Genomic DNA, 26,670 nt, shown 5'->3' on the forward strand with positions numbered 1-26,670 from the left:
TAGCCCATACTAAGTGAAGTAAAATGTGCATTTCGCGTTCATTTTGAAGTGTTCTACCTCTTTATTTCACTGTTAAATAATCACTTTTAGGTTACCACACCGATCATTTCTTTCCAATTTTTAGCTATTTTCTAATATGTTTTCAAGTCAACTGACGCCCTATATGAATTCTTCCTACCTCTGAACATAATTTAATCAGGCTATTAAACATTATGTGAAATCATGTCGCGCCTGTTTCAGCTATCAAGATAATAAGGTTAAATTGTCCTTTCAAAATAAGGAAATTCCTGAACTTCCATTGCTTGAAATAGGAAGCGAGTCTTTGAATTGTTGGTTGTAGTTGATTCCCTTAGCTTTCTTATCGAAGTTGAGAACATTTCCAATCTTCATAGTCAAATTATATAGCCTAATAACAAATATGTATCTATATTTGCTCGTCATATTATCCCATTCGAAACCAGCATCAAGTACTTCTTTCTATCCCTTATCACAGAACGTCTTTATACTCATCCTCCTACACTGTAAAAATACCTCGCCTCTGGAATTCGTTACCTAATGATGTCAGGGACTGCCGACTTTATCACAATTAAAAATTAAATTGGAAGATTTTGTCTTAGTTAATGGTTTTTAGATATTGCTAGAAGTGTTAATTTGTGTTTTTTATTCTAGATTAAAATTGCAAGTTTCTTGTTTTTATTTTATTGGGTTATTTTACGACGCTGTATCAACATCTAGGTTATTTAGCGTCTGAATGAAATGAAGGTGATAATGCCGGTGAAATGAATCCGGGGTCCAACACCGAAAGTTACCCAGCATTTGCTCATATTGGGTTGAGGGAAAACCCCGGAAAAAACCTCAACCAGGTAACTTGTCCCGACCCGGGCCACCTGGTTTCGCGGCCAGACGCGCTGACCGTTACTCCACAGGTGTGGACCAAGTTTCTTGTTTATGCTAGTTAATTAGGATATAATTAATTACGATACTTAATCTCTCATCTGCAGTTTGTGTGACTGCAACCTGTGTATATTTTTGTGTGGCTTTACTTTGTTTATGGTGTGATTTTTCTTTTTATTTCTATTATTGTATTTGTATTTCTGGTGGTGTGGAAGAGAAGGCCTGATGGCCTTAACTACACCAGATTAAATAATTAAATAAGTTGAAAGCGTAAAGATGGTACTCTTTAGTTTAATTGTAAAGAATTTAGCTGCTTCAGAAAGGAATGGGGGTTTACATGTATTACGTCTAATCCTCATTGCCCAGAATTGAATGGTTTCGCAGAGAGGATAGTGAAAGTTATTCTTGAAAGCAAATGATTCAGCAAAGATCCTTATTTAACTCACCTTAATCATAAAAACTCCCTTCGTAGGAACATACAGTCTCCTGCATAGAACCTAATTGGTAGGAATTTTTGTACAAACATTCCCTGTTCTTTTAAACAGTTAATTCCAAAAATTACCACTATGTATGATAAAAACTTGATGTTATTGAAAAGACAGAAGGTATTATGGTAGAACTGCTTAGAAGCAAAGAAGATTTAGTGTGGGAAAGGAAATAATGTTTTAAAAATTACCAGATTCTCCCTGGTCTTTGAATATTCTCATCTTCTTTCTTTTCCCTAGATCCTTAGACCAAGTCCATGAGATTGTGATGTTTCAGAAAATGTATAGTTTTTGTTCCATCCAAATGTCTATAATGTAGAGTAAGATAGGATGTGCATTTCGTGCATTTCGGGAATAACTTCTTGGATTTATATTAAATTATTATATATTGCATAGTGAACACTAGTGAAGATCCTAAGTCATAAGGCCTATAAGTAGAAGGGAAAGGAGGAATATACAAGTGGGATGAAATTCATATTACTCCTCAAAGGAATAGGAGCAATGAGTTCTATCAACTCCAGTTCAGTGGTCAGTTTAAATGATGCTTGTTCTAATGATTAGTTCAACGCTACTCCAAAAAGAGAAACAAAGAACAGATTTAACTAAAACCAGGGAGAGTTGTTCATTGTCCAAGAAAGTTATAATGCTTACAGTTTGTAATGGAAAGTCTTTGTAGCTTTATTCTCTTCAAATCTAATCAACAATAACAACAATCCAGGTTGCCAGGCGACGATAGAAAACAAAAGACGCGAAAACAAATGAATGAGCTGTATAAACAATAATAAGAAAGACACTCTTTCAGTTTTCCCAATAACGGGACTGCCTTATTGGACAAAGCATAACAAACAAACAGAGTGAAAATAAAAACACTCTTTCAGATTTAAGTACCACAAGATAGGGGTGCCATTTGAAATTTCAAGGGGATGAGGGAGTGAAATTTAATGTGCAATTAAGACTGGTTTCAAACTTCACCCATAATGTCTAAATTGACGTGTTTTTTGTTTAATTAAATTAAATTTAAATTATATAGTTATTTAGACTGGGAAGTTTTGAAATGATAGCCCTGAGAGATATATATAGGCCTATACATACAATTGCTATGACCACAGGCTTCTGGTTTTAACTATATTTAGATTTAGAGGAAGATCTTTAATTTGGGACTCCACTTGCGTTGACACTCTAGCTCCATCTCACTTACTGAATACCTCCAGACGTGCAGCATCTGCTGCTGAATTAGCTGTGAAGAAGAAAGTCAATAAATATGCTCACCTTTTAGACAATTATATCTTTGTTCCCTTTGCTGTGGAGACCTTCAGTCCTTGGAGTCATGACGCTAAAGTTTTGGTATCTCAAATCAGCAAAATTTTGATCTCTATTACTGGTGATCGCCGTTGCAGTACTTATTTGCGTCAACATTTAAGTATTGCTATTCAACGCGGAAATGCAATGAGCGTTTTGGGTACTCTTCCAGAGTCCAGCCCTTTGGACGAACTTATTATCTCTATGTAAATGTTTATATTTAGTTTTTATATATTTGTAACGGTGAAAATATTGTTAATAAAAAAAAAAAATATTTTTTTCATAAATGTATATTATTTTTGGGAGTGTTTTTGCATATGCAAACATATTATTAATTTCGTTATAACTTTTATATCACATTTATAAAGGTAAACACGCTTTGAAATATTTAAGTGGGAAAATCGTCGTATCTCGGTTATTTTGACAAATTTTATGTACATTTTATTGATAAATGATTTAATTGCATTAAGGCCTACTAATAATAGAACATTTTAATAATAACATATACATAAAAACCGCTACATGAAAGTACCCCGAAAGAGCAAAGCTCGTGTTTGGGGACAGTTCCATTTTGATAGGAAGAATTGAAAATGACATACAATTTTACATTCTTCACTAAACCTATCTATTTTTTCTGAATTAAAATTTAAGATTCTGATTACACAGATTATACATAGCCTACTGGTAATTCACAAAAATAGAAATCTCTGCTGTTTCTAAAATAAAATTTAAAATTCTTGCACTAAGATCATATTCTTAAGAAGAGTAGATAGAAACATACATAAATATACATACTTTGTAGACAAAATACTTAAGAAAAAAGATCACATAAAGATGATAATAATGAAGTTAGTAATAATAATAATAATAATAATAATAATAATAATAATAATAACAATAATACTAGCAATAACTGAGTGAAAAAAGAGACTATGTTGAGATTGGTGTTGGATTAATATTAACTTATTATTAGTAGTATAATTAGAACAGGTCATGTTGATATAGTAACAAGGATAAGACAGAGAAAATATACTTAGGATAGAAATAAATTTGTTTTACAATACATGGTACATATAAAACAGGGAGTCCACACCTGTGGAGTAACGGTCAGCGTGTCTGGCCGCGAAACCAGGTGGCCAGGGTTCGAATCCCGGTTGGGGCAAGTTACCTGGTCGAGGTTTTTTCCGGGGTTTTCCCTCAACCCAATACGAGCAAATGCTGGGTAACTTTCGGTGCTGGACCCTGGACTCATTTCACCGGCATTATCACCTTCTTATCATTCAGACGCTAAATAACCTAGATGTTGATACAGCGTCGTAAAATAACCCAATAAAATAAAATAAAAAATAAAACAGGGAACTCTGTCACATAAATTGTTTAATTCTGGATCTGAAAATTTCATTGCTCAAAGTAGTCAATTCTGAATGAAATTTTACTATCGAATTATATAGATATGGACCATAATTTGTACTGTGTAGTAAAGCAGCAGATGTGAAACATTAGGTTCAACTAAATTAAGAAATTCATTTCGTCTTGTATTATGATCCTGTGCTGAGCTACAAATTTCATTCTATTTTTATGATAGAATTTCATTAAAGAGTAGGCTATTTATAAATTTGGTCAATTCTAAAAACATTCAATTCAGAATGGATCAAATTTGTTGGATAATCCAGTCGCCTTTTCAAAAAAATTTTGATTATACGTTTTTGCAGTTTTTGTAATGCCTCCCCATCCAGTTATACCATATTGGATAACAGATTCAACTATAGCGAAATAAACCAAACGTAATACATGAGTAGGCAAGCAATGGCGAAGGTTTACAAATTTGTAAATTGTTGTAAACTTCAGTTGCACAATATGCCTTCTGACATCCCAATAAAAGCTATCAGTTCTTTCCCATTTGTATTAAACTTTCACAGCTGGTGGACATTGTTTGCAGTGTTAGTTTTCTTACCGAGGGTGCACATAGGTAAATTCTTCTTCTTCTTCTTCTTCTTCTTCTTCTTCTTCTGCAGACAAGGTTTAGACCTTTTAGACCTGTTCCGAGGCTAAAAACTGTCCATCTTCTATGTGGTCAGCCCCTGTCTCTTCGTCCCCTGGGTCTATAATGTAGTGCTTGCCATGAATATCTTGAAGGTAGCATCTTCAGTATGTGTTCCGTCCATTTCTTCTGTTGCTGTTGTATCTCCACTACTAAGGTCATTTCCCTCAATTGTTCTCTTATGTCTATGTTTTTCAATCTATCTCTCCTAATCACACCGCATAGGGATCTCATAAACATCATTTGGGAGTCTCAAGTCGTTGTTTGTCTCGTGATCGCATTGTCCATGTTTAGTTGGCATACTTAAGGAGTTAGGTACAGATTACAGCAGTAAAATTTTTTAAATATTCAACATTTTTTTCCTCCATTACTGTATCCTGTACAGTAATGAAAATTGGTATGTATAAAACACTATCCTTCTGCTATATGAAAAAAATATTTTTACGATTTAAAAAAAATATATTTATATTCTTTTTTTCAAAATTCAAAACGGAGGTAGTTTACTGTGTCGTGATGAAGCATTTCCCTCATATCTCTTAAACTTGATAACTTTTTCATGTTCTCTCTCTTTTATTTTATTGCTGAAACTCATGTTTACAATATCACGCTCTTTCAAATACATTCCTTAATAAATAATACTTTTTTTTTTATTTTGTGTTAGAAGAAAATACTAATATTTGACCATTTTTTTAAATGAATTTATTTTTTATCAGACTATCTATCAAAGGTAGAGAAGTGATCTTGCATCATATTGTAGATATGACATGCATAAATACACACAAAAAAATGCATCATAGAATGTTGGATAGTTTTTGAGTTATGCAGGAAACGCTTCATCACTGCACAGTGAACTGAATTTTGAAAAAAAAAATGTAAATAATATTTTTAAACCGTAAAAATATTTTTTTCATATAGCAGAAGGACAGTGTTTTACACATACTAATTTTTATTATTGTACAAGATACAGTAATGGAGGAAAAAAGTGTTGAATATTTCCAAAATTTTACTGCTGTAAGCCGTACCTAACCCCTTAATAGTTGGTTTTGACTCTGTATTATATTGATGGTGTTTGGGAAAAGATAAGTCATAGAAATGAGTTTTGAGATAAATGAAAATTAAACTTCGGAACCTTATTGCAAATAATTTTCTACACAAATAAAACATAACGAATCATATATATATATATATATATACACACACACACACACAGACACACACACACACACACATTTATTGCACACCCACATGTAAAATTTAACTTGCATATTTACCTGGAGAACAAAACTTTAGTTGCATAAAAAACGACTTAACCCCCTCTATCCGAACACCATCGATATAATCTTTGCCTTATTTCTTTTCTCATACTCGTACCAAGGTTCCTTTTCATACAGCCATTCAACTTATTGTAATTATTTATATTCTCTTCTAAATCTATGTTCATTTCTATTGCTGAAATTTTACAACCCAGATACTTAAAATTCGAAACCTGTTCATTAATCTCATTGTCAATGACTGTTTTTACTCTCATTTGTTCTCGTCGTAACATTGCATTGCCATGCTCTTTGTTTTATTGTAGGAAATTTTCATATTATACCTATGTTTTCATTACTTATGGCTTTTAAGGAACTCATAGCTTCATTGCTGCCCTCACATAAGCCCGCTATTGGTCCCAATCCTGAGCAAGATAATCAGTCTCTACCATCATATCCCACCTCCCTCAAATCCATTTCTATTCTCCCATCTACCTCTCGGCCTACCCAAAGTTCTTTTTCCCTCCAGCCTCCCAACTAACACTCTATATGCATTTCTGGATTTGCCCATACGTGCTACATGTCCTACCCATCTCAAACATCTGGATTTAATGTTCCTAATTATGTCTGGTGAAGAATACAATGCATGCAGTTCTGCGTTGTGTAACTTTCTCTATTCTCCTGTAACTTCATCCCTCTTAGCCCCAAATGTTTTCCTAAGCACTTTATTCTCAAACACCATTTAATTTTGTTTTTGCAAACTGTAAATCATCTTCTGTTTCCACTAATGATACTTGATCATCTACGAATAGTAAAGTGTTTATTTTCTTTTTACTTGTCAATTTGATAATTTTCGGGTCCACACCTGTGGAGTAATAGTCAGCACGTCTGGCCGCGAAACCAGGTGGCCCGGGTTCGAATCTCTGTCGGGGCAAGTTACCTGGTTGAGATTTTTTCTGTGATTTTCCCTCAACCCAATACGAGCAAATGCCGGGTAACTTTCGGTGCTGGACCTGGGACTCATTTCACCGGCATTATCACCTTCATTTCATTCAGACGCTAAGTAACCTGAGATGTTGATACAGCGTCGTAAAATAAGCCAATAAAATGAAATTATACCTTTCGGAACAAAACTTCTCCAAATTTTCAATGCTTTCTTTATACAAATATCGAACAATAAGGATGACAGTTCACAATCTTGACGTAGGCCTTTATTTGTCTTCAGAACTGTAGATTGTTCTATCCTTCTTTCCATGGGAATGCATAGTTTTGTAATTACATATAAAGATTTGATGGCATTAATTAAATTATTAGGTATATTATATGATTTCAATGTATCCCATAATTTTGTTTGATCAACTCTGTCATATGCTTTCTGATAATCTAGAAACAAAAGGTATGTAGGTAGTTTGAATTATCTTCTTTGTATTAATTGTTTTATTGTAAATATTGCATCTATGCATGACCTTCCCTTCCTGTTCCCATTCTCTTGTGTTTCGGTTTTGTTGTGTGTGGTGACACAGTTGCATGTCATCTTATCATGCCTCATTTCATACAAAAAATCTCTCCTAACCCCACCTACAAATTACATTGTTTCTTTAAAGACTTAGTAATTAGTTTTTCAATTGCTACTGATATGGTATGTACTTTTCGTGTTTAGAAAAACAGCACATTTCCTATTATGTCTTCGAAAACCTGTTTTCAGACTGAGTACTAATTAACTTAACGTTCTAGGCGCCATAAAGAGGTTCTTTGTCCTGCAACCAATAGGATGAGATTCAGACATTCGCATTTGTTTGTATGAAATGATTATTAATATTATTTCACACTAATATTGTAGTTTGTAGTATGTCGAATTACCTGTACTGTGTGGCATATCACAAATAATAAGCTCTCTGCATTTAACCAGAATCTGCGAGTAACTCGGTAGAGAGCTGGGTTTCCACATAGCAGTTTCTCTACAGACTACCCAGTACTAAAGATGTGTGTGATCTATAACCTATTAGCTGACTAAGAAAGAATTCCAATGCCATGTTTCGGTTTCAAGGTTGGATTTATGTCATCACATACTATAGCAGTTGTACTTGAAGTAAACATCTGCATCAAACTTTGGTAGTAAATGTGTGTGCATGCAGCCAGTTTTATTTTAGGTAGGCCTATATTTGCTGGGTGGTCATTCGTGTAATTTGTAGTTCATTTGTTTTTTCCTCCATGGCACAGAAATGACCATTGCAGTTTTAGTCATCTGGTGGGATCGTGAAAACAGCGAACGCCAGTAGAAGTAGTTATCCCCACCCTCGTCGCTCAGCACCTCGCTCGCCTGCTCTCTCTCTCTCTCTCTCTCTCTCTCTCTCTCTCTCTCTCTCTCTCTCTCTCTCTCTACTATCTGTCCCGCTTCGGTGGATCACTGCCTACCGCCTCGCACGTATTTCATAACACTTACTAATACACAATACAATGAAATTAGGGCGCATTAGACAACAGCCCAGTACACGTCTTCGGTACGGCTCATCACAACACGTGGTTCCGTCTGTACACGAAGCTGAACACGGACATAATGAAGCTCTACCAGCGCGCGTTAACACTTATGGCACCCCCGCAGTCAACCCCTACTAAGCTAAATTCACAATCCCGACACTTTCTACCCACGCTATTCGGTCATTGTCCTCCGCGCCATTCCATCATTGTCCCCTTGAACATAAATAGATTCATTTTCGCCTTGGTAGCCTAGAGGTCTAAAGTGTGACCAAAAAGCATGCGTGCAATTCGTTAGGAAGATATTCGGATCGAATACTAGCCCCTGCGAAGTCATAAGAAAAGAAAAGAGAGAGACAGGAAGCAAGGAACAGAAAAGGAGAGAGAGAGAGGACGAAGTTCCTCTTTTACTTCGTAGATACCGCATTCACTCTTTTTGTTCCACTTTCCTCCACTAGATGTCACCCCCACCCTAAACCCCTATTTCCACTCTTTCCTGCTAGAGTGTGTGGTGAGCTTGTAGGGGAAAAGTGGAAAGGGGACTGGGCGGAGCTTAGCGTTCGCTGTTTTACGATTTGCCCATCTGGTGAGTTCTGGTTGACGTTAGAAGAATATTTGGTTATTATGTGATAAGTTGGCAGCGATAACAGCTGTTACAGTCTGCAGAAAATCCTCGTGATATTTACATTTGGAGGAGGTATTTGAAAAATAGGATATATTGTATTGTTTACGAACAATCTTAGTGAATTAAAAATAGTATTTGAGTTTAAATAATCGAATATCACGAGACAGGAAATAGAATAAAGATAATGATATTATTTTATTATTATTATTATTATTATTATTATTATTATTATTATTATTACGTATTATTTATTTGTCGAAGGTCAAGTACATTTGAAAGAGACATCATTAAAGATTGCATATTAATAATGACATTCATTTAAAATTGTATCTCTTCAGTCATCACACTTAAGTTTACATGATATACAGATATTGGACTCATAAGTAATGTCGATTTTGGAGCAAAATTTTACGTGAAGTGTATTGTAACAAGAAATTATCTAATCTTCAAAGTAAAAGCCATTAGTTTCTATGACCTTGAGCTACCTTACAGCGAGGTTTGTTATGCTGCGACAGTATGGTGATATGATGAATTCGGTGATACCTATTTCAACAGCTTCTAAGTTTTGGAAATTTCTCCCTCGCAAGAAGTGGGCCACAAATCACACCAGATGGTAATCTGAAGGCACAAGATTAGGGGGTATATAGCGTATTGTGTGGTAGCAGTTCGATTCCTCCCAATTCACGTGTTTTTTCCGTGGTTGTTTGGACTATATGGGTTCTCACATTGTTCTGTGTAAGAGAATTTTATTTCGATTAACTAATGCCACGTACCTCTCCTTAAAAACTTCATGAACATGTTCTAGCTGTTGAGAATAAAACCCCCAGTGAATCACGTCTTCAGAATTCCACCAGACACATAATATTACTTTCGGGCCGACTTGATTTTATTTGACAACTTTGGCAGGCTGATGTGGATCGAGCCACTATTTTGAGGTGTCAGGGTTGCGGTAATATACTCATTTTTCATCACATGTGACAATTCTTCTGATAAATCTATCATCCATAGAATTAGTGACAAGCTGGCAACAGATATCTACTCTGTGTTGAGATGCTAGTTCATGAGGTTCAGATATATAACGTCCATATGATTTTCTAAGCATCTTAATGTGTCAATGTATTATATCTTTTGAAGCACCAACTTCTAACAATATGAGTACTTTTTTTGTGGATTATCTTCCAAAACTCTGCGTGTATTCTCAGTATTCCACACCTTAGATCTTTCAGAACGTTGTAAATCTTAATGTCTCTTCCTCCATTATTGCGCTGGAACTATTATTGTGCTAAACTCTCACTAATGACACCTTCATTCTCGACTTCACATATTATTCAAGCCACGGGAGCAGCTTTATAATCTTGTTTCCAGTAGTGCTTTAGAAGGACTCTTCAAAAGCGACATCAAGCACTTCTTTCTATCCCTCATCATAGAACGTCTTTATACTCATCTTCCTATACTGTAGAAATACCTCGCCTCTGGAATTCGTTATCTAATGACGTCAGGGATTGCCGGACTTTATCACTATCCAAAATTAAATTGGAAAATTTTGTCTTAGTTGATGTTTTTAGGTAATGCTAGAAGTATTGATTTGTTTTTTTTTTCTTTTTCTTTTTTAATCTAGATTAAAATTATTGCAGTCCCGCGCTGTGGCATCGCGGTCTAAGGCATCTCGCCTAGGACTCGCGTTACGGAATGCGCGCTGGTTCGAGTCTTCGTGGGGGAAGAAATTTTCTCATGAAATTTCGGCCAGTGTATGGGACCGGTGCCCACCCAGCATCGTGATGCACTTGGGGAGCTACGATAGGTAGCGAAATCCGGTTGCGAATACCAGCTATAACGGCTGGGGTGGGGGGGATCATCGTGCTAACCACACGATACCTCCATTCTGGTTGGATGATCGTCCACCTCTGTTTCGGCATGTAGGCATGAGGCCAGCAGTCGGCTGGTCACTCTAGGCCCTTCACGGGCTGTAGCGCCATGGATTATTATTATTATTAAAATTATTGCAAGTTTCTTGTTTATGTTAGTTAATTAGTTAGGATACAATTAATTATGATACTTAATCACTCATTTAAAGTTTGTGTGACTACAACCTGTGTATATTTTTGTGTGGCTTTACTTTGTTTATAGTGTTTTTTTCTCTCTCTCTTTATTTCTTATGTTGCTTTACTTTGTATATAGTGTATTTTTTTTCTGTTTATTTCTGTTATTGTATTTGTATTCCTGGTGTTGTGGAAGAGAAGGCCTGGTGGCCTTAACTACACCAGAATAAATAAATAAATAATCTAACTATATTATTGTTTCCATTTTATGTTATTTGTATTAACAACAATTTACGACTGTCACATGCTCACAATACGCAATAACAACCATAACATCCTCTAAATTGCATTGTCCAACTAAAGAAAATCGTTAAAATCTTATAAAATAAACTTTAAAAGCCCAGATTACTTATGAGACCATTTAATAAATTCATTAAATGAATAAAATGGCCTCTCCAGCAACCAGTTATAAATTACATTTTTATTATTATTATTATTATTATTATTATTATTATTATTATTATTATTATTATTATTTAAATTTTACTTTAGGAGCTGTTACAGCATTTACAGGAATTATTATTATTTTCTTTAATTAATGGTGTGCACTCGACTTGCGTCATTCACCAAAGTGTCGCAACAAGGTGAACTGTAAGTAATGTCATAATTTCAGTGGGGTTATTCTTTTAGATATTTCAAACAAAAAGGGTTAATACAATTTTGCTCGTTTTTGCTTCCTTTTTGAGATAAAAATTGTGTTCTGTAAAAGCCAATGATTGAATTCTCAATACCTACTCAGTCAATTTAAGAGAGCCGTGTATTATGATAATAAATTATTAAAACAATTTTAGTTTTGTCCTTTAAATGTGCAGAAATTTCATCCTAACAAATTTAACTTTTCGTTCTGCAAAGAAATTTTACTAAGTTACATTTGTTCGGATCAAATTTCTGCAGAAATATTTCTTGAAGGAGTAGGTAAAAGATCCTAGACTATGTTGTTGATGTAGGTCTTTAAAACATTCCAGTAAAAGAATCATGCAGATATTTAATTAATTATACATTTTATTAAGTAAATGCTTTACAGTTGCAAAAAATAATTATGCAAATTTGATATTATTTTACCGGTTATTATTAGCTATTTTAATATTCTGAATAGTTGTTTTATAAAGTGTAATGTATGTAGGCTATATTAAGCATGAAAAGTTTTGTTCATTTACCTTTTATAGTAGCTGAGATATAAAAAAAATGAATTTCACTAAATTTTTGCATTTCAGTGTGTACCTCTTCCCTTAAAAATCCCATGATATACCGTAAGTGTAAAACGTGAGTAGTATTGAATAAACTAAATAAAAAAATATAAATTATTTTAATGTACCGAAGTACAGATGATATTTCCATGCAGATATTCTGCGTCATCATACGATGAAAGAGTAATGGAATGGAGAAAAATTCTCTCCGGCACCGGGATTTGAACCCGGGTTTTCAGCTCTACGTGCTGATGCTTTATCCACTAAGCCACACCGGATACCCATCTCGGTGTCGGACAGAGTGGGAACTTAAACTGAGACGATTCTGTCCGACACCGAGATACCCATCTGGTGTGGCTTAGTGGATAAAGCATCAGCATGTAGAGCTGAAAACCGGGTTCAAATCCCGGTGTCGGAGAGAATTTTCCTCCGTTCCATTACTCTTTCATCGTAAATAAAAAAAAGTAACGCTGCAAGCTGGAAGGTCGCAAGTTCGATTCCCGATGGAGTCGTGGATTTTTCCAGTGTTCTAATCATTCCAGCCGCATTATAGCCCTGGGGTATACTCATCCTGTAACAGAAATGAGTACCAGGGACATTTCCTTGGGTGTAAGGGTGGCGGGCACGTAGGACTGACATGCCGACTGCCATTAAATTAATGTTGATTGTCTGTAAAAACATGGAATCCTTAACCTCACGCCACCCTGTGGGCGGATTTGGTCTGTCATGGGGTTGATTTTACTTTTAGATAAAATATTATGCCCGATATAAATTGTTTGAATTCCGCTTCCGAGAACAGAGTTGTTTCACATGGACACAAATAAGATAAACAAGACACGACCAAGACACAAGATTCTTTTTTCACACTTTGCTTGAATGTACTTAAATATGGATATGCCAAGACTATGGCAATACGCAGTATTAGCTCTTATGAAGATTACTTCTTATCATCTCAATGTATTGCGAAACTGCTGACAATCTTTGTAACACGCAAAATCCTTCGACTATTCTAAATACAGTACAGACAATAGCAGTGAAATAACCTTGATAAAGAGATGGCATCGCATTCCAATGATCCCATTGTTGAGAGTTCGGTTGGCATGTCCATGTTGATTCATCCTTAATGGCACTAGACACGAAAGCTGCTCTAGTACAGTCACTTGTCATTCAACTGGGACAGTATGGTATTCGCAATGGCTGGAATATCTAATCACCTTCGTACGGTATAGTGAGTATCAGAGATGGAGTGTGGGACAAGCCACGAGCATTTTAAGTTACTGATACAGTACTCATTAGACTAACGAGGACGACATAATGATGTCATTCGGAGTGCTTAAAAAATTACAAAAAAATAACCTTTATTGAGCCACCAGCGTGGCTCAGTCGGTTAAGGCGCTTGCCTGCCGGTCTGAAGTTGCGCTCGGGCGCGGGTTCGATCCCCGTTTGGGCTGATTACCTGGTTGGGCTTTTTCCGATGTTTTCCCCAACCGTAAGGTGAATGCCAGGTAATCTATGGCGAATCCTCGGCCTCATCTCGCCAAATACCATCTCCCAATTCCTCTACATAGAACAGATACACCGCTGTGACTTTATTTAACTTTAAAAGAATATGTTAAGAAATCTGATACCCTTCCATCATCATTATCATCATCGTCATCATCATTGTGTGCACTACAGCTCAAGATGGGCCTTGGAATCTTCAATAATAATATTTCTCTAAGTCTCCCATCACTGCTCCTTTCTCCTCCAATTCCTATTTCCTGTGGTGGTCAAGTTGTCTGTCACATAATCCAGCCATCCGGTCCCCCACGTTTCCTGTAGCCCCCTGTTTCATTGAATAGAAGTCTTTTGGGCATTTCGTATTATTGAATGTGGAGTACATACAGTATATGGCAGCCATTGGCAAATTTGTACTTACGATGACATCATTGAACGCAAGCTGCAATACATATGAAGTAATATCAATCGAGGGTACAGAGCGCTCCGTTCGGATTCAATGGCAGAGTCTCAACATACGCATCTGACGTAGACTATAGGTTAATGATCTAGAGATAGACAAATTATTTAGTTCACTTTAATTTTTACTGCGCCACAACAACCTAAGAAAATACGTCACAATTTTCCACTCTTAATACAACTCTTAAATTTTCGTCTGTTAGTCACGATCTTTGTTTAGATTTTACAAGTTTTCATTGAGAAACAATTGTTCGGAAATATACTGAATGTAAAGAAATCGACAAAATTTCACATACAAAATTGGCAAATTATTCAGTTCAGTTACTGAAAAGAACTTTATTCTACACTTCGACAGCTAGGCTTAAATTAAGAGTATTCTGAGACAGCTCTTGTCTCGCGTAATAGTTGAAGTCAATTGCAGTTTGCAACTTTGGTTTGATTAGATATGTCGTACTCCTGTATCGAACACCTGTCCAAATATTGTTCATAAGATAAAACATCCTCTTTGTATGAGCATTACTACTTGGTATGCAGCTGGGTAACTTTCGGTGCTAGATCCCGGGCTCATTTCACCGGCATTATCACCTTCATCTCATTCAGACGCTAAATAACCTAAGGTGTTCATAAAGCGTCGTAAAATAACCTACTAAAATAATAAAAAAAATACTTTGTATGCATAGAACAAAATTAGCCGTTTTTTTAATTATAATATTAATATTGTTTGATTTTAAACAGGTGAGCATTAAAAGTTATTCCCTGCAAGCATTACCTTCCAAAAAGATGCACATTTCAGTGCATCTCTTGAACAACAAAATTCATCATATAAACAATCATCATTCACGGCAAAATCAAATGTTTAGAATAATGATTTTTACATTGCAAAAATAAGAGAGAAAGGTGCTCGAAGAGAAGAAAAATATGGGAGCTGGGAGACTGTTAAAAATTAGGGACAAATACTGGAGATCCTGGAAAATATTTAAAGTCATATTTCGAGTCCCATCTGTTAATACAGATACAAGTTGCTGTATGTTCAGATTCATTTCTTCTATAGATTTTTTTCATGCTATGAAACCGCATATTTATTATGTATTCACTCTGACGATGCCATGAAATCATTGTATTTCCTATGGCTAATAAATTATCTATCTATCTATCTATCTATCTATCTATCTATCTATCTATCTATCTATCTATCTATCTATCTATCTATCTATCTATCTATCTATCTATCTATCTATCTATCTATCTATCTATCTATCCATCCATCCATCCATCCATCCATCCATTGATCTATCTATCTATCTATCCATCCATCCATCCATTGATCTATCTATATGTCTGTGTCTGTCTGTCTGTCTTGGAATAACTCTTCTCCTGTTTCCTGTTATAGTGCAATGACATCAAACAAATATTCTTATACAGAGAGATCCTTCGTAACTGTACAGGTGAACATTAGCTGTTCTACTATATCAATAATTATGTTTCCACCTGAAGCGAGAGAATGGACCACAGATTGATGCATCTTTGATTTTATTTCTTGTTTAGCTAGTGTTTCAATATCCCTTATCCTCCTTTTTATTGTTCGTGTGAATAATTTCATAGGTACTGTTAAAAACATCAGATTATTCGGGACAAATAATGTTAACAACCTTATTCAGTTTTAATGAAGTCTCCATCATAGCACTTCAATGATTTTGCGATTTCCAAAGCAATAACATAACTTGCATGAAGTTTCCTTTGATTCATATCTTGTTTCATCATATTATAGTATTGGAACTATTATTTGAATTTAGTTTTTCATTAATATTTTTAATTGCTTCGCCCCTCCAAGCCCTACATTTCAGTTTACAATTCATGCTTACCTATGATTTCGTGATAATCATTAGGACATGTGTCGTAATGTGGTTTTTGATTTATAAGTGCCTATTAGAATTTTAGATCACACGAGACATTTATATTGCCACCATGTGCACAACAAATACTGTTCCTCCCACTTTTTCTTAAACACACATTTCCGAACAGACGAAAGTTTTGAGAAGGAAGCAACCTAAATCTAAGCACTGATAGATGCTTATGTAGGCTACCAATACTGGAGTTGTAGGGGAGTTGGATGGAAGGGAGGGGGTGAACCAAAGCTAGTTTACTGCACTGCCCGTACGATGTCACTATTGCTAGTAATCATAATTACATTTTTGTCGATTCCTGGTGTATAGGGTCATCTAAAGATGTAATAAAATATTACTGCTTCAAAAGAAAGCACTTAGGGTAATGTTGAGCAATAAAATTACTGGCACAGAAAAACTTGTAAACCACTTTTTAGTCGACTAAGAATAATGACAGTGTACAGCTTATACATTTATTCATCTTTAATTTATATTAAGAATAATAAATAGCAGGGTTATAATAAAAGTTGAGATATTTGCACAAATTATGACAAGAAATGAATTAGGTATTAACACAACCCAGTACAAACTTAATGTAGGTATAAATACATGTTTTATGAATGGAGTTAATTTTTACAATAAACTGTTCTTATCACTTAGATCTTTGCCTAATGCTAAATTTAAACATGTCATTCACAGATGGTTTTTTTAGTATTAAGGGATTTATGGATTGTGAAATGGATCTGTTTGTAAATATTGTAAATTTTTGACGTTGTATTTGTTAGTTTTTGATAATACTGACCTCTGACAACGAAATTATTTATTTTATTTTAGTAAAAATACATAATAGGATTATTTTTCTGTCATAGAAATATGGAAAGTTTGTAATCTTTGGAATAATTTTTAATATTTAGTATTTATTTATTTAATCTGGTAGAGATAAGGCCATCAGGCCTTCTCTTCCCCTCTTACCAGGGGTTACAACTACAATATGAAGAATACAATAATTACAATTAATATTAAATTTACAATTACAATTACAATAAAAATCAAAGTACGAAAAGCTTACCTGATTAATAAAGACTAGACAATATTGTAGAAGTTAAGAACAAAAAAATATATATATTGGTAATACTGTTTGGAACTAGAACTTGTATAAAATTAGTTCGTATAAGAGCAAGTTGTAAGAGTGGAATGGAGATTTTAAAATAATTTTATGAGTTTTTTTTTTTTTTAGTATGAATACAATATTGGGCGTGGTGACAAAGTGTCGAAACTTCGTGCCCAGGTAGAAGATGTGAAACAAGTCATGTTGGAAAATGTTGAGAAAGTTATGGAGCGTGGAGAACGGTTAGATGACTTGCTATCCAAGACTGAAGATCTGGAGTCCCATGTAAGTATCACTCAACAATTTCTGTTTTTCTGTTAGTTATTTACATGTAAAGTAAAAATTTAAGTGAAATCATCATCATCGTCCTAAAAAGTATTGGGTCTAATGGCCCATTACTGTCTCAAGTCATCTCTTTAAAGGTCTTCCTAGTGTTCTCTACCCTCTTGGGCAGTAGGTAGAAATGTGACTAGGAATGCGAGTCCTTTCCATGTGGTGAACATATTGCTGCCAGTTAGTTCTGTAACTATAGATGTAATCCAAAATAAAAGATATTTCAAGTGAAATTATTTTTAAGAAGTATAAATGAGGAGCTCATTTTCAAAACGTGTCTTGTCCACCTGATAACGAAAATGAGCTTTCTGTGCCCATGCATTCTTATAACTTTACATACAATTATCATGATTTGACTCCAGAACGCCTTCTAAATCACTAAAATCTTGGGTTAAAAGTGACTATTGGAATCAAACTGACTCTTGTCCACAGCAAAATTGTGACAAAATATTAGTTTCAGTTTTGAAATAAAAGAGTCTCATGCTCCCAGTTGATTCTAAATGCACCCAATCTCTTTGGTTTCATAATGTCTCTTGCCTAGCTGGTAAGAAATTTTAGACCTAAAAATGTTTTTCGTGATTTCCCACAAAGTTATGGGAATGGACAAAGGTCGTTTTGAAAATATGCTCCTCATTATCAAAATACCGAACATGGTTGTGTAATGATTAATTAGGCCTATTATCTTTTCCGTCTTGTATGTGGGAGGTCTCGAGGTTTGATCCCAGATGCCAGCAATTCTGACTTGAGTTTTTCATGGTTAGGCCTACCGAAGTCCCTTCAGGCAAATGCTGGATAGTATCAATTTAAAGGACAACAATTCGACTCCTTCCCATTCCTAATTAACCCTTCGCCATCACTGCTCATCTGTCATCTACTGTGATATGTCCACCTTCTGTCTTTAAGTATTGCACCCAGCAAAACAAAAAAAAAAAAGTACTCTCCGTAGGTAAGATGGTGAATCATATCAATGTGGAGAAAGCCGAAAACATAAATATCAAACTGTGCCACAGATATCAAAATTATGTCGCATTTTTGCCAAATTTTAAATTTCATTCTTATATTACATACTCATTTAGTCACAACAGGTTCTTCATGTATAGTATATAGGTATTGGGTGATCCATATTAATGTCCCTCTTTTTATGCATTATGGTTCTATCACTAATGACGTTACTTGTGGAATGCACTATGATCCTTGCCATTTAAGATTTCTACATAAACACCAGCATTAGCAGCACATTTTTGCATGCAAGGTTGAACGTTTCTTACAGTTTGTTTTTGTATGTCTCTTCACACTTGCGCACACTTCTCCCTAATCATAGCTTCCAACATGTCCAAATCACGCGGTTTTCTGACGCACACTTTCTCTTTGATGTACTCCCAGAGGAAGAAGTCCAGTAGGTTTAAGTCTGGACTTCTTGGCAGCCACTCAACATTTCCGCGACATTTGATAACCCAGCCAGGAAATGCACTGTCAAGCCATGCCTATGATATCAGCGCGAAAAGGGGCGGTGCTCCATCATGCATGAAGTATACATCATTCACATGGTCCCCAGGTTGCAACAATGGTATGAACGAAAGTTCGTAGCACGTGCATTCATTATAGATCATGAAGAATGTATGGGTCAAGAAGAGTATAATCACTTCGTGGAGTAGTGGTCAACATGTCGGACTGCGAAACTGCGGGCCCGGGTTCAAATCCTGGTGGGGGACACGTCATCTGGTTGAGGTTATTTCCGGAGTTTTCTCTCAACCCATTATGTGAAAATGCTGGATAATATTTGGCACTGGACTCTAGATTCATTTTGCTGGAATTATCATCTTCATTCACTCATCGCAGTTGATAAAGCATCGCAAAATAAAACAATTAAAAAGGATAAGAAGATGAAGAAGAAGAAGAGTATCATCACGCATTCTCACGCACAGTGACTGAGGGACATGACTGCAATTTTTCAATTGTAACAGCCGGATTTCTGCATTAGAGGCCCAGCAATGGGTAGATATGGCTACTGACGAATCCACCCACATGGAACACTGCTTAATCTGATCACAGAATATTACTCAAGATATCTGCTTCCTCTTCCATCCATGTTAGCATGGATTCAAAGAACTTCATTCTGATGTCACAGTCTTCTAATGTCAACACTTGAACAAGATATGATTTCCGAATTCCCGCTGTTATTGCCTCAGATACTTTTTGGGATTTAGTCCAAACAATGTATAGCATCAGCTTTAGCCTCTTCTGTGTCAACTGTCTTTGGACACTGGCACCCTTCTGCTGAGTAAGCGAACCCATACACATCAAATTCGCGTGAAGTCTTTTAATTGTTTAGACGCTCAATATTGCGTGTCTTCCCTTCTCCCATTTCCTCCATCTCTGCACCATAATTGGCGACTGCCACACCTCTATTCTAACTGCAAGAAGAAAGAAATGGATAATTGTGCTTCCCTTTTGACTTTTCATGGTTGGCCCTTCAACAAACAAATAACTTGTAAAATTATGTAACAGCATAAAAGAGAGTATAGTGTAACAGTAAAATTTTGATCTGACATCATTACTGAGAGAACTGTATTGAGATAAAAAGGAGAACATAATTATGATATGTAAAGAGATATAAAAATTAAATATCAAGAAGTTGATACTTTTCTCATCATCATCATCATCATCATCATCATCATCATCATCATCATCATGGATTAGGAAACTCTGATGTTCCAACTTAAGCTTTCCATCTGTCTCATTCGAAAAATTCAAATTTCGAAAATTGAAAATTCGAAATGTGGATGACCAACATATCGTCTTCCTGTTGGTCTGTAAAAGAGTGCCTGTTTTGGAATTCTTTAGCTCTCCATTCTTAATAATTATGTTCGGTTCAGCAAATTCTGTAATCTTGTATCTTTCCTTCTACAGAAAATATAGGCCTACTTAGTTCTGTTCTTATTTGGTCATCTATAATTTGTCCAGTCTTTACTGTCCTGAGAAATTTCGTTCTTGATGAATAATGATTGTATTTTGAGATTTTAATGTTTACGACAATAATAAATTCCTACTTAGTATACCACGGGGAGATGTATGTTGATATGTTATAATATTATCATTGTAATTGTACGTAAAATCGTATGCCAGGTATTTAAAATGCTTTACATGCTCTAAACAATTGTTTTATAAAATAATCTTACTTCTCACTGGGAGTTTTCTTTGGAATGCCATTATTTTCGTTTTCTCTGTGGATATTTTTAAATCATGTAATTTACAGAGTTTATTTAGTATGTGTAGCACCATTCTTCATTTTCTTGAATTAAAATCTGGTCATTTGTAAAGAGCAGTGTATTAAGAGATGTTTTACAGTTTGTCATTACTTCAAAATTGCATACATTTTTCTATTGAGATTGTCATCTATATACAATACCAGTAAATATTAGTTAGGAATAAACTGCATCCTTGTTTTACACCAAACATGCTCAAAATGATAAGCTAGGGAGATTCAAAGAAATGCATCCCGCACCACACAGGTAACTTCCGTGTAGGGTGGGAGCAATTTCAAGAAAGAACTGAAACCGACAGATTGTAGTGTTTTGCTGATGAGAGTTTATGTATCTAGTTACTAAGATGGCCATAAATAGAACAAAGTTATATTATGAAATATTTCATTGCATTAGTGTTAAGATGTATTAAAAACGCTAATGCATATTGTGAACTAAGTTATAAACTTTTATTAAATCAATAACCATTTGGCATAGATACTTTTAAAATAGTATTTATAAAAACAAAAACTATTCATTTTTATATTCAAACATTTCAAATACCTGTATGATTGACCAGAATATTCTACGAAATGGAAATATAAAAATTAGAGATTTATCTTTCGAAGAGGTGGAAAAATTCAAATATCTTGGAGCAACAGTATCAAATATAAATGATACTCTGGAGGAAATTAAACGAAGAATAAATATGGAAAATGCTGTTATTATTCACTTGAGAAGCCTTTGTCATCTAGTCTGCTGTTAGAAAATCTGAAAGTTAGAATTTATAAAACAGTTATATTACCGGTTGTTCTGTATGGTTGTGAAACTTGGACTCTCACTTTAAGAGAAGAACAGAGATTAAGGGTGTTTGAGAAAAGGTTCTTAGGAAAATATTTGGGGCTAAAAGGGATGAAGTTACAGGAGAATGGAGAAAGTTACACAATGCAGAACTGTATGCATTGTACTCTTCACCTGACATTATTAGAAACATTAAATCCAGACGTTTGAGATGGGCAGGGCATGTAGCACGTATGGGCGAATCCAGAAATGCATATAGAGTGTTAGTTGGGAGGCTTTAGGGAAAAAGACCTTTAGGGAGGCCGAGACGTAGATGGGAGGATAACATTAAAATGGATTTGAGGGAGGTGGGATATGATGATAGAAACTGATTAATCTTGCACAGGATAGAGACCAATAGCGAGCTTATGTGAGGGCGGCAATGAACCTGCGGGTTCCTTAAAAGTCATTTGTAAGGAAGTATGCAAATAATATAGCAAAATTTTATTCTTCAGTATAAACTCCTAAATGTTTAACGTAAACAAAACAAACAAATTAATTATGTTTTTGAACCGTTCACTAATTTGTAAATTCATTAATACAATTAATATGGTAATTAGCGTAACATAAAATAGTTTCTGAAAATTAAAATGTTTAACGGCCCCAAAGTGTAATTTTCATTTTTAGTTTATTCTTTTTTACTTTTTACTGTCATTTTATTTCTTTTTCATTGTCATGTTTTCTTCTTCACTTTCTTTTGCCCAGCTTCTGTGAATAGAAATTATGGCTTCAAAATCAGGTGTTTTGTCGGTGACAGCAATACGCAGTTGTGTAAGAAATAATTTGAAGCTTACCTTCTAATTGTGAATATATAGAATGATCGGCCATGTAATGTCGACTTATATTAGTTTTATACATTCCAGTATAATTTTAGAATAAACAAGACATTGGATGTTGCCCTCATCGCAACAACAGAATGTTTCTTCCCACTCAGAAATAAATTTCCTTTTTCTGGACACCGATCCAGAAGAACACACATGGCTTCGACACAGACATTGCTAACAACAGTAAGCTAAATGCCACCACTGGCTCGAGTAGCCTACTCACCCTCCGCTGCGTGGAAAGGGTGGAAGGAGGTACATACTACGTCAGTATTATGTAGTATACCTCTTTCTCCTGTTTCCAGGGGTTATAGTTAAAACTCCACTTTCGAATGCCTCTGTTTTACACCCTTACTTATTTCAAATTCTTCAGAAAGTTTCCCATTAATATCTCAAATATTTTTGGCATTGCTATATATATATATATATATATATATATATATATAATATTTTTTTTCTCTTCCTTTTTCTACTATTTGATACATGACCAGAAAGGGAGGAAGAAGCAATCCCTCAAATAGAATCATTAATATGCATGATGGTTAGTGACTAAACCATTAAGTTCAGCAGCCCTCTCTTGCCGCAACTCCACAAAGTGCTGATAACTCCCCTGGAGAAATTTAATTATGCTATTGTAATACTGCAGCAACAGAAGCCAGACAGATATCAAGGAAACACGTTTTCTCATTTTACATTTTATGCGTTTCTCAACAATTCACTTTGTATTTCTGGTCGGGGCAAGTTACCTGGTTGAGGTTTTCTCCGGGGTTTTCCCTCAACCCAATAAGAGCAAATGCTGGGTAACCTTCGGTGCTGGACCCCTGACTCATTTCACCGGCATTATCACCTTCATCTCATTCAGATGCTAAATAACCTAAGATCTTGATAAAGCATCGTAAAATAACCTACTAAAAACACACTTTTGTCAAGTTACGAATTATGTATTTTTTATGGTTATTTTCTTGAATTGTTGTTGGAAAATTATATATAAATAAAATTATTGAATATGCACCCAAATAAGATGAGCTTTCGATTTATGGATTGCATAAAAAAGGTATTGTTTGTAACCTCAAAAAATACTTTTTAAAAAAGTGAACCTTTCTTCAAATACCTGGAAGAAAAGTACAGCACACTTGAAAATTGCTGGGAAGTGATTGGATTATTGTTTGAAGCACATGGAACTATTTCAAAATTTTCTGTAATTTTTTTCTATGGATTTCATATTGATACATGAAATCTCCAAGATATATCTACATAAATTTTTAATTCCTCTTTGTTAATTGCAAATCATCATTTGTACAGTTTTATAAATGGATAAATAAATAATTCGGTTATGGGGATGTCTGCTAAAAAAAGAAAAAACTTAACTATGTATAAATATTGTTTTACATATTATATATATTCAGTGGCAGTGCGTCTATAAGAGCACAAGAGCACGTGAACACCTTGTTTCCATTAATGCACGACTAGTTTTATTATTTAATACTGTATTGGCGTAGTGGGATGTATAGTATCAGGATCGAGTATTTTAAATTTCCCGCGTCTTGTATAAACTTCTTATGTAAACTTGGCAACATCCGTTCACGTACAAACCGTGCTCTTTTCAAGAAGGTTACAGAAATTTCACGCATGCGCGGGAGAGAATTATCTTTCGCTGGCCGCTTATGACTCGTCAAGAACACAAAGCATTAAGTGAACAGTGAATCTATCCTACAGATGTCAGCTGCATCGATGCCTATCGCTTACATGCCATTTACATGCTATATCTCGAAGAGGAAATTTATTTTAGCCTGCAGGTGTCAGCATCTCACTGTCGGAATGTTTACTTTATGTGGATGTGTGTACAGTGCTGCTACAAGAGTGTAGTTTGTGAATTATATAAATAAATTTCTAAATTATAGACATCAGCTCAAAGAATTTTGAGTGACCACAAGGGTCCTGAATACAATATACATGTACAATAATGTGATGTGATACATTAAAGAAAAAAGAAAGTTCATTGTTGAAGGCAAATATAAGATGATTAATTGAAATAGAGATGATGATGTAATATTTGAAGAGAATCCTTGATAATATTTATAAGAATAGACATTACATTATCAAAAGGAATGTGAAGTTCCTTAAGATAATTCCATGTGAATTTTGTGATTGAACCTCTACTGCCAAACAGCAAACCAATGATGGACCATTGTTTAAGAGGGACGTTGTACTTTTGAGAAAGATACGGCAGACAAGGTTCATATATGGACTTCTTCACAATATCAACCTCGGTGGCCTGATTTAGGTTTCTTTCGAAACGGATAGTAGGGTCAAGAACAAGAGCCCATTTTAAGCGTCCGTTGATAGCAATAATGTCTGCCCGTCTAAAAGAACCATCTGATGATACACAATGTACTTCCTCATGAATCTCCCAATTTAAAGTTTTTAACGATATCGCCAAAGCATGTCGTACACGATGATGTCTAGCATTGATCAGCAGCTCGCCTTTGGGGCATTGTCCAAGCACGTGTCCAAGTGTTTCAAGCTCGCTACAGTCTGGATGACGGCAGCGGGTTGTGCTTAGAGTTCTGCCCGGTATTGCGCGAACCGCCGAAATATTGCTTCAGTGTCGGCATATAGCATAGTTTGGCTTTCAAAGACGTGCTGGCTGAATGTGATGGTGGTATGAATTTAAATATCTGTATGGTGGTGTATATTATTTAAGAATAATATTTACTGGCAAGTATTTATAGTAATCAATGTATGCGAATGGGATTACAGTAATGGTATAGGCTATAGTGTTTCAGTGTGTTGTGAATCAAAATATATTACTGAACACACGCTTTTGTAAATTGTGTTATGTATTAATTTTTAACAAACGTAAACAATGAACTCTGTTCAAGTAATTTTGAAGAGTAAAGAACTGGGTAAACTGGCTTACCAGGAAAAATTGGAAATAAAAAGACTAGGTTTCATTATTATTATTATTATTATTATTATTATTATTATTATTATTATTATTATTATTATTATATGTTTTGAATTTATATACGGTTTTTTCGACAGTGAAACATTGGAATCATGACATTTCATATTAGGCTAAAAACGTACAATTTCAAATTCTCTTCGATTTTGGAACACAAAATTGTGAACACACATAATATTTTACCACGAGCCGCCACTGTATATATTTATATATAAGAAATTAATTACATGGCTGTAACCTTGTTGTAGGGCAGCTATCCATTTCCATTTCCGGATTCTCTCTCTATGTATACTGTTCTGATTAAGTACAGTTGATATATGGAAATAATTTTTCTCAGAGTTACTTAATGTACATAAGACGTACAAAATCATTTTTTTTTTTCCATTTATAAACTGTCGTTTTGTAAAAATTACCTCTTTTGATGGCAATGTATGTGTACTGAATAAAGGGAAATTTTAATGCTTCAGTACATCAATTTGAGGAGGCTTTGAATTAAACTATCGCAGACAGAAACTAATAGAAACAAGTGAATAAAGCTAATAAAAACGATCGAATAACAATATTAATATTATTTAAATTTATAATTTAAAAAAGACACATCGTAGGATATGCACCATTGAAATTTAACTGCAATAGTAAATACAGTATTGGATTTTAAAGCAAGAAAACCCATTAAAACCAAAATAAGCATTGTCGTGTTGTATCACGCATTGATTTCAGTTCACAAAAGGTGCTCAAAATGGTCTCCATTTACTGCCAGACAATGCATAAATCTGTCTTTGAAATGGTGTAATGTTCTCAGCAACACTGTTCGACTGATCTGCTGCATTTCATCCCTAATTCTTCGTTTTAAGTCTTCCAGGTCTCGTGGTTGGTCCTGGTAGACCCTTCAGTTCAAATATCCCCACAAGAAAAAATCTAATGGGTTCAGATCAGGGGGTCTTGGCGGCCATTCAGTACTTCCTTTTCTGCCTATCCATCTTCCTGGAAATACTTGGTTTAAATAATTCACCTTCTCCCTTCCATAATGTGCAGGGGCGCCATCTTGCTGGAATAAGATATAATCTTGAACTCCTCCTCCTCCAAGCTGGAATTATTTCATTCTGCAAAAGGTTTAAATATAGTTCGGAATTTAAGTTACCATCAATGAAAAATGGGCCTATAAAT

General features: G+C 34.9%; 1 protein-coding gene across 3 annotated transcripts in view; it reads left to right on the top strand.

The window, feature by feature from the left end:
* Window positions 1-26,670, top strand: part of LOC138690958 (uncharacterized) — a 90,369-nt gene that overhangs the window by 2,061 nt on the left and 61,638 nt on the right. For all 3 annotated transcript variants that reach the window (XM_069812551.1, XM_069812552.1, XM_069812550.1), the window contains exon 3: window positions 17,432-17,587. In XM_069812551.1, coding sequence (XP_069668652.1) covers window positions 17,432-17,587 — 156 coding nt within the window. The remainder of the gene's footprint in view (window positions 1-17,431; window positions 17,588-26,670) is intronic.

Source organism: Periplaneta americana, chromosome 16 (assembly GCF_040183065.1).
Source record: "Periplaneta americana isolate PAMFEO1 chromosome 16, P.americana_PAMFEO1_priV1, whole genome shotgun sequence".
NCBI lineage: Eukaryota > Metazoa > Arthropoda > Insecta > Blattodea > Blattidae > Periplaneta > Periplaneta americana.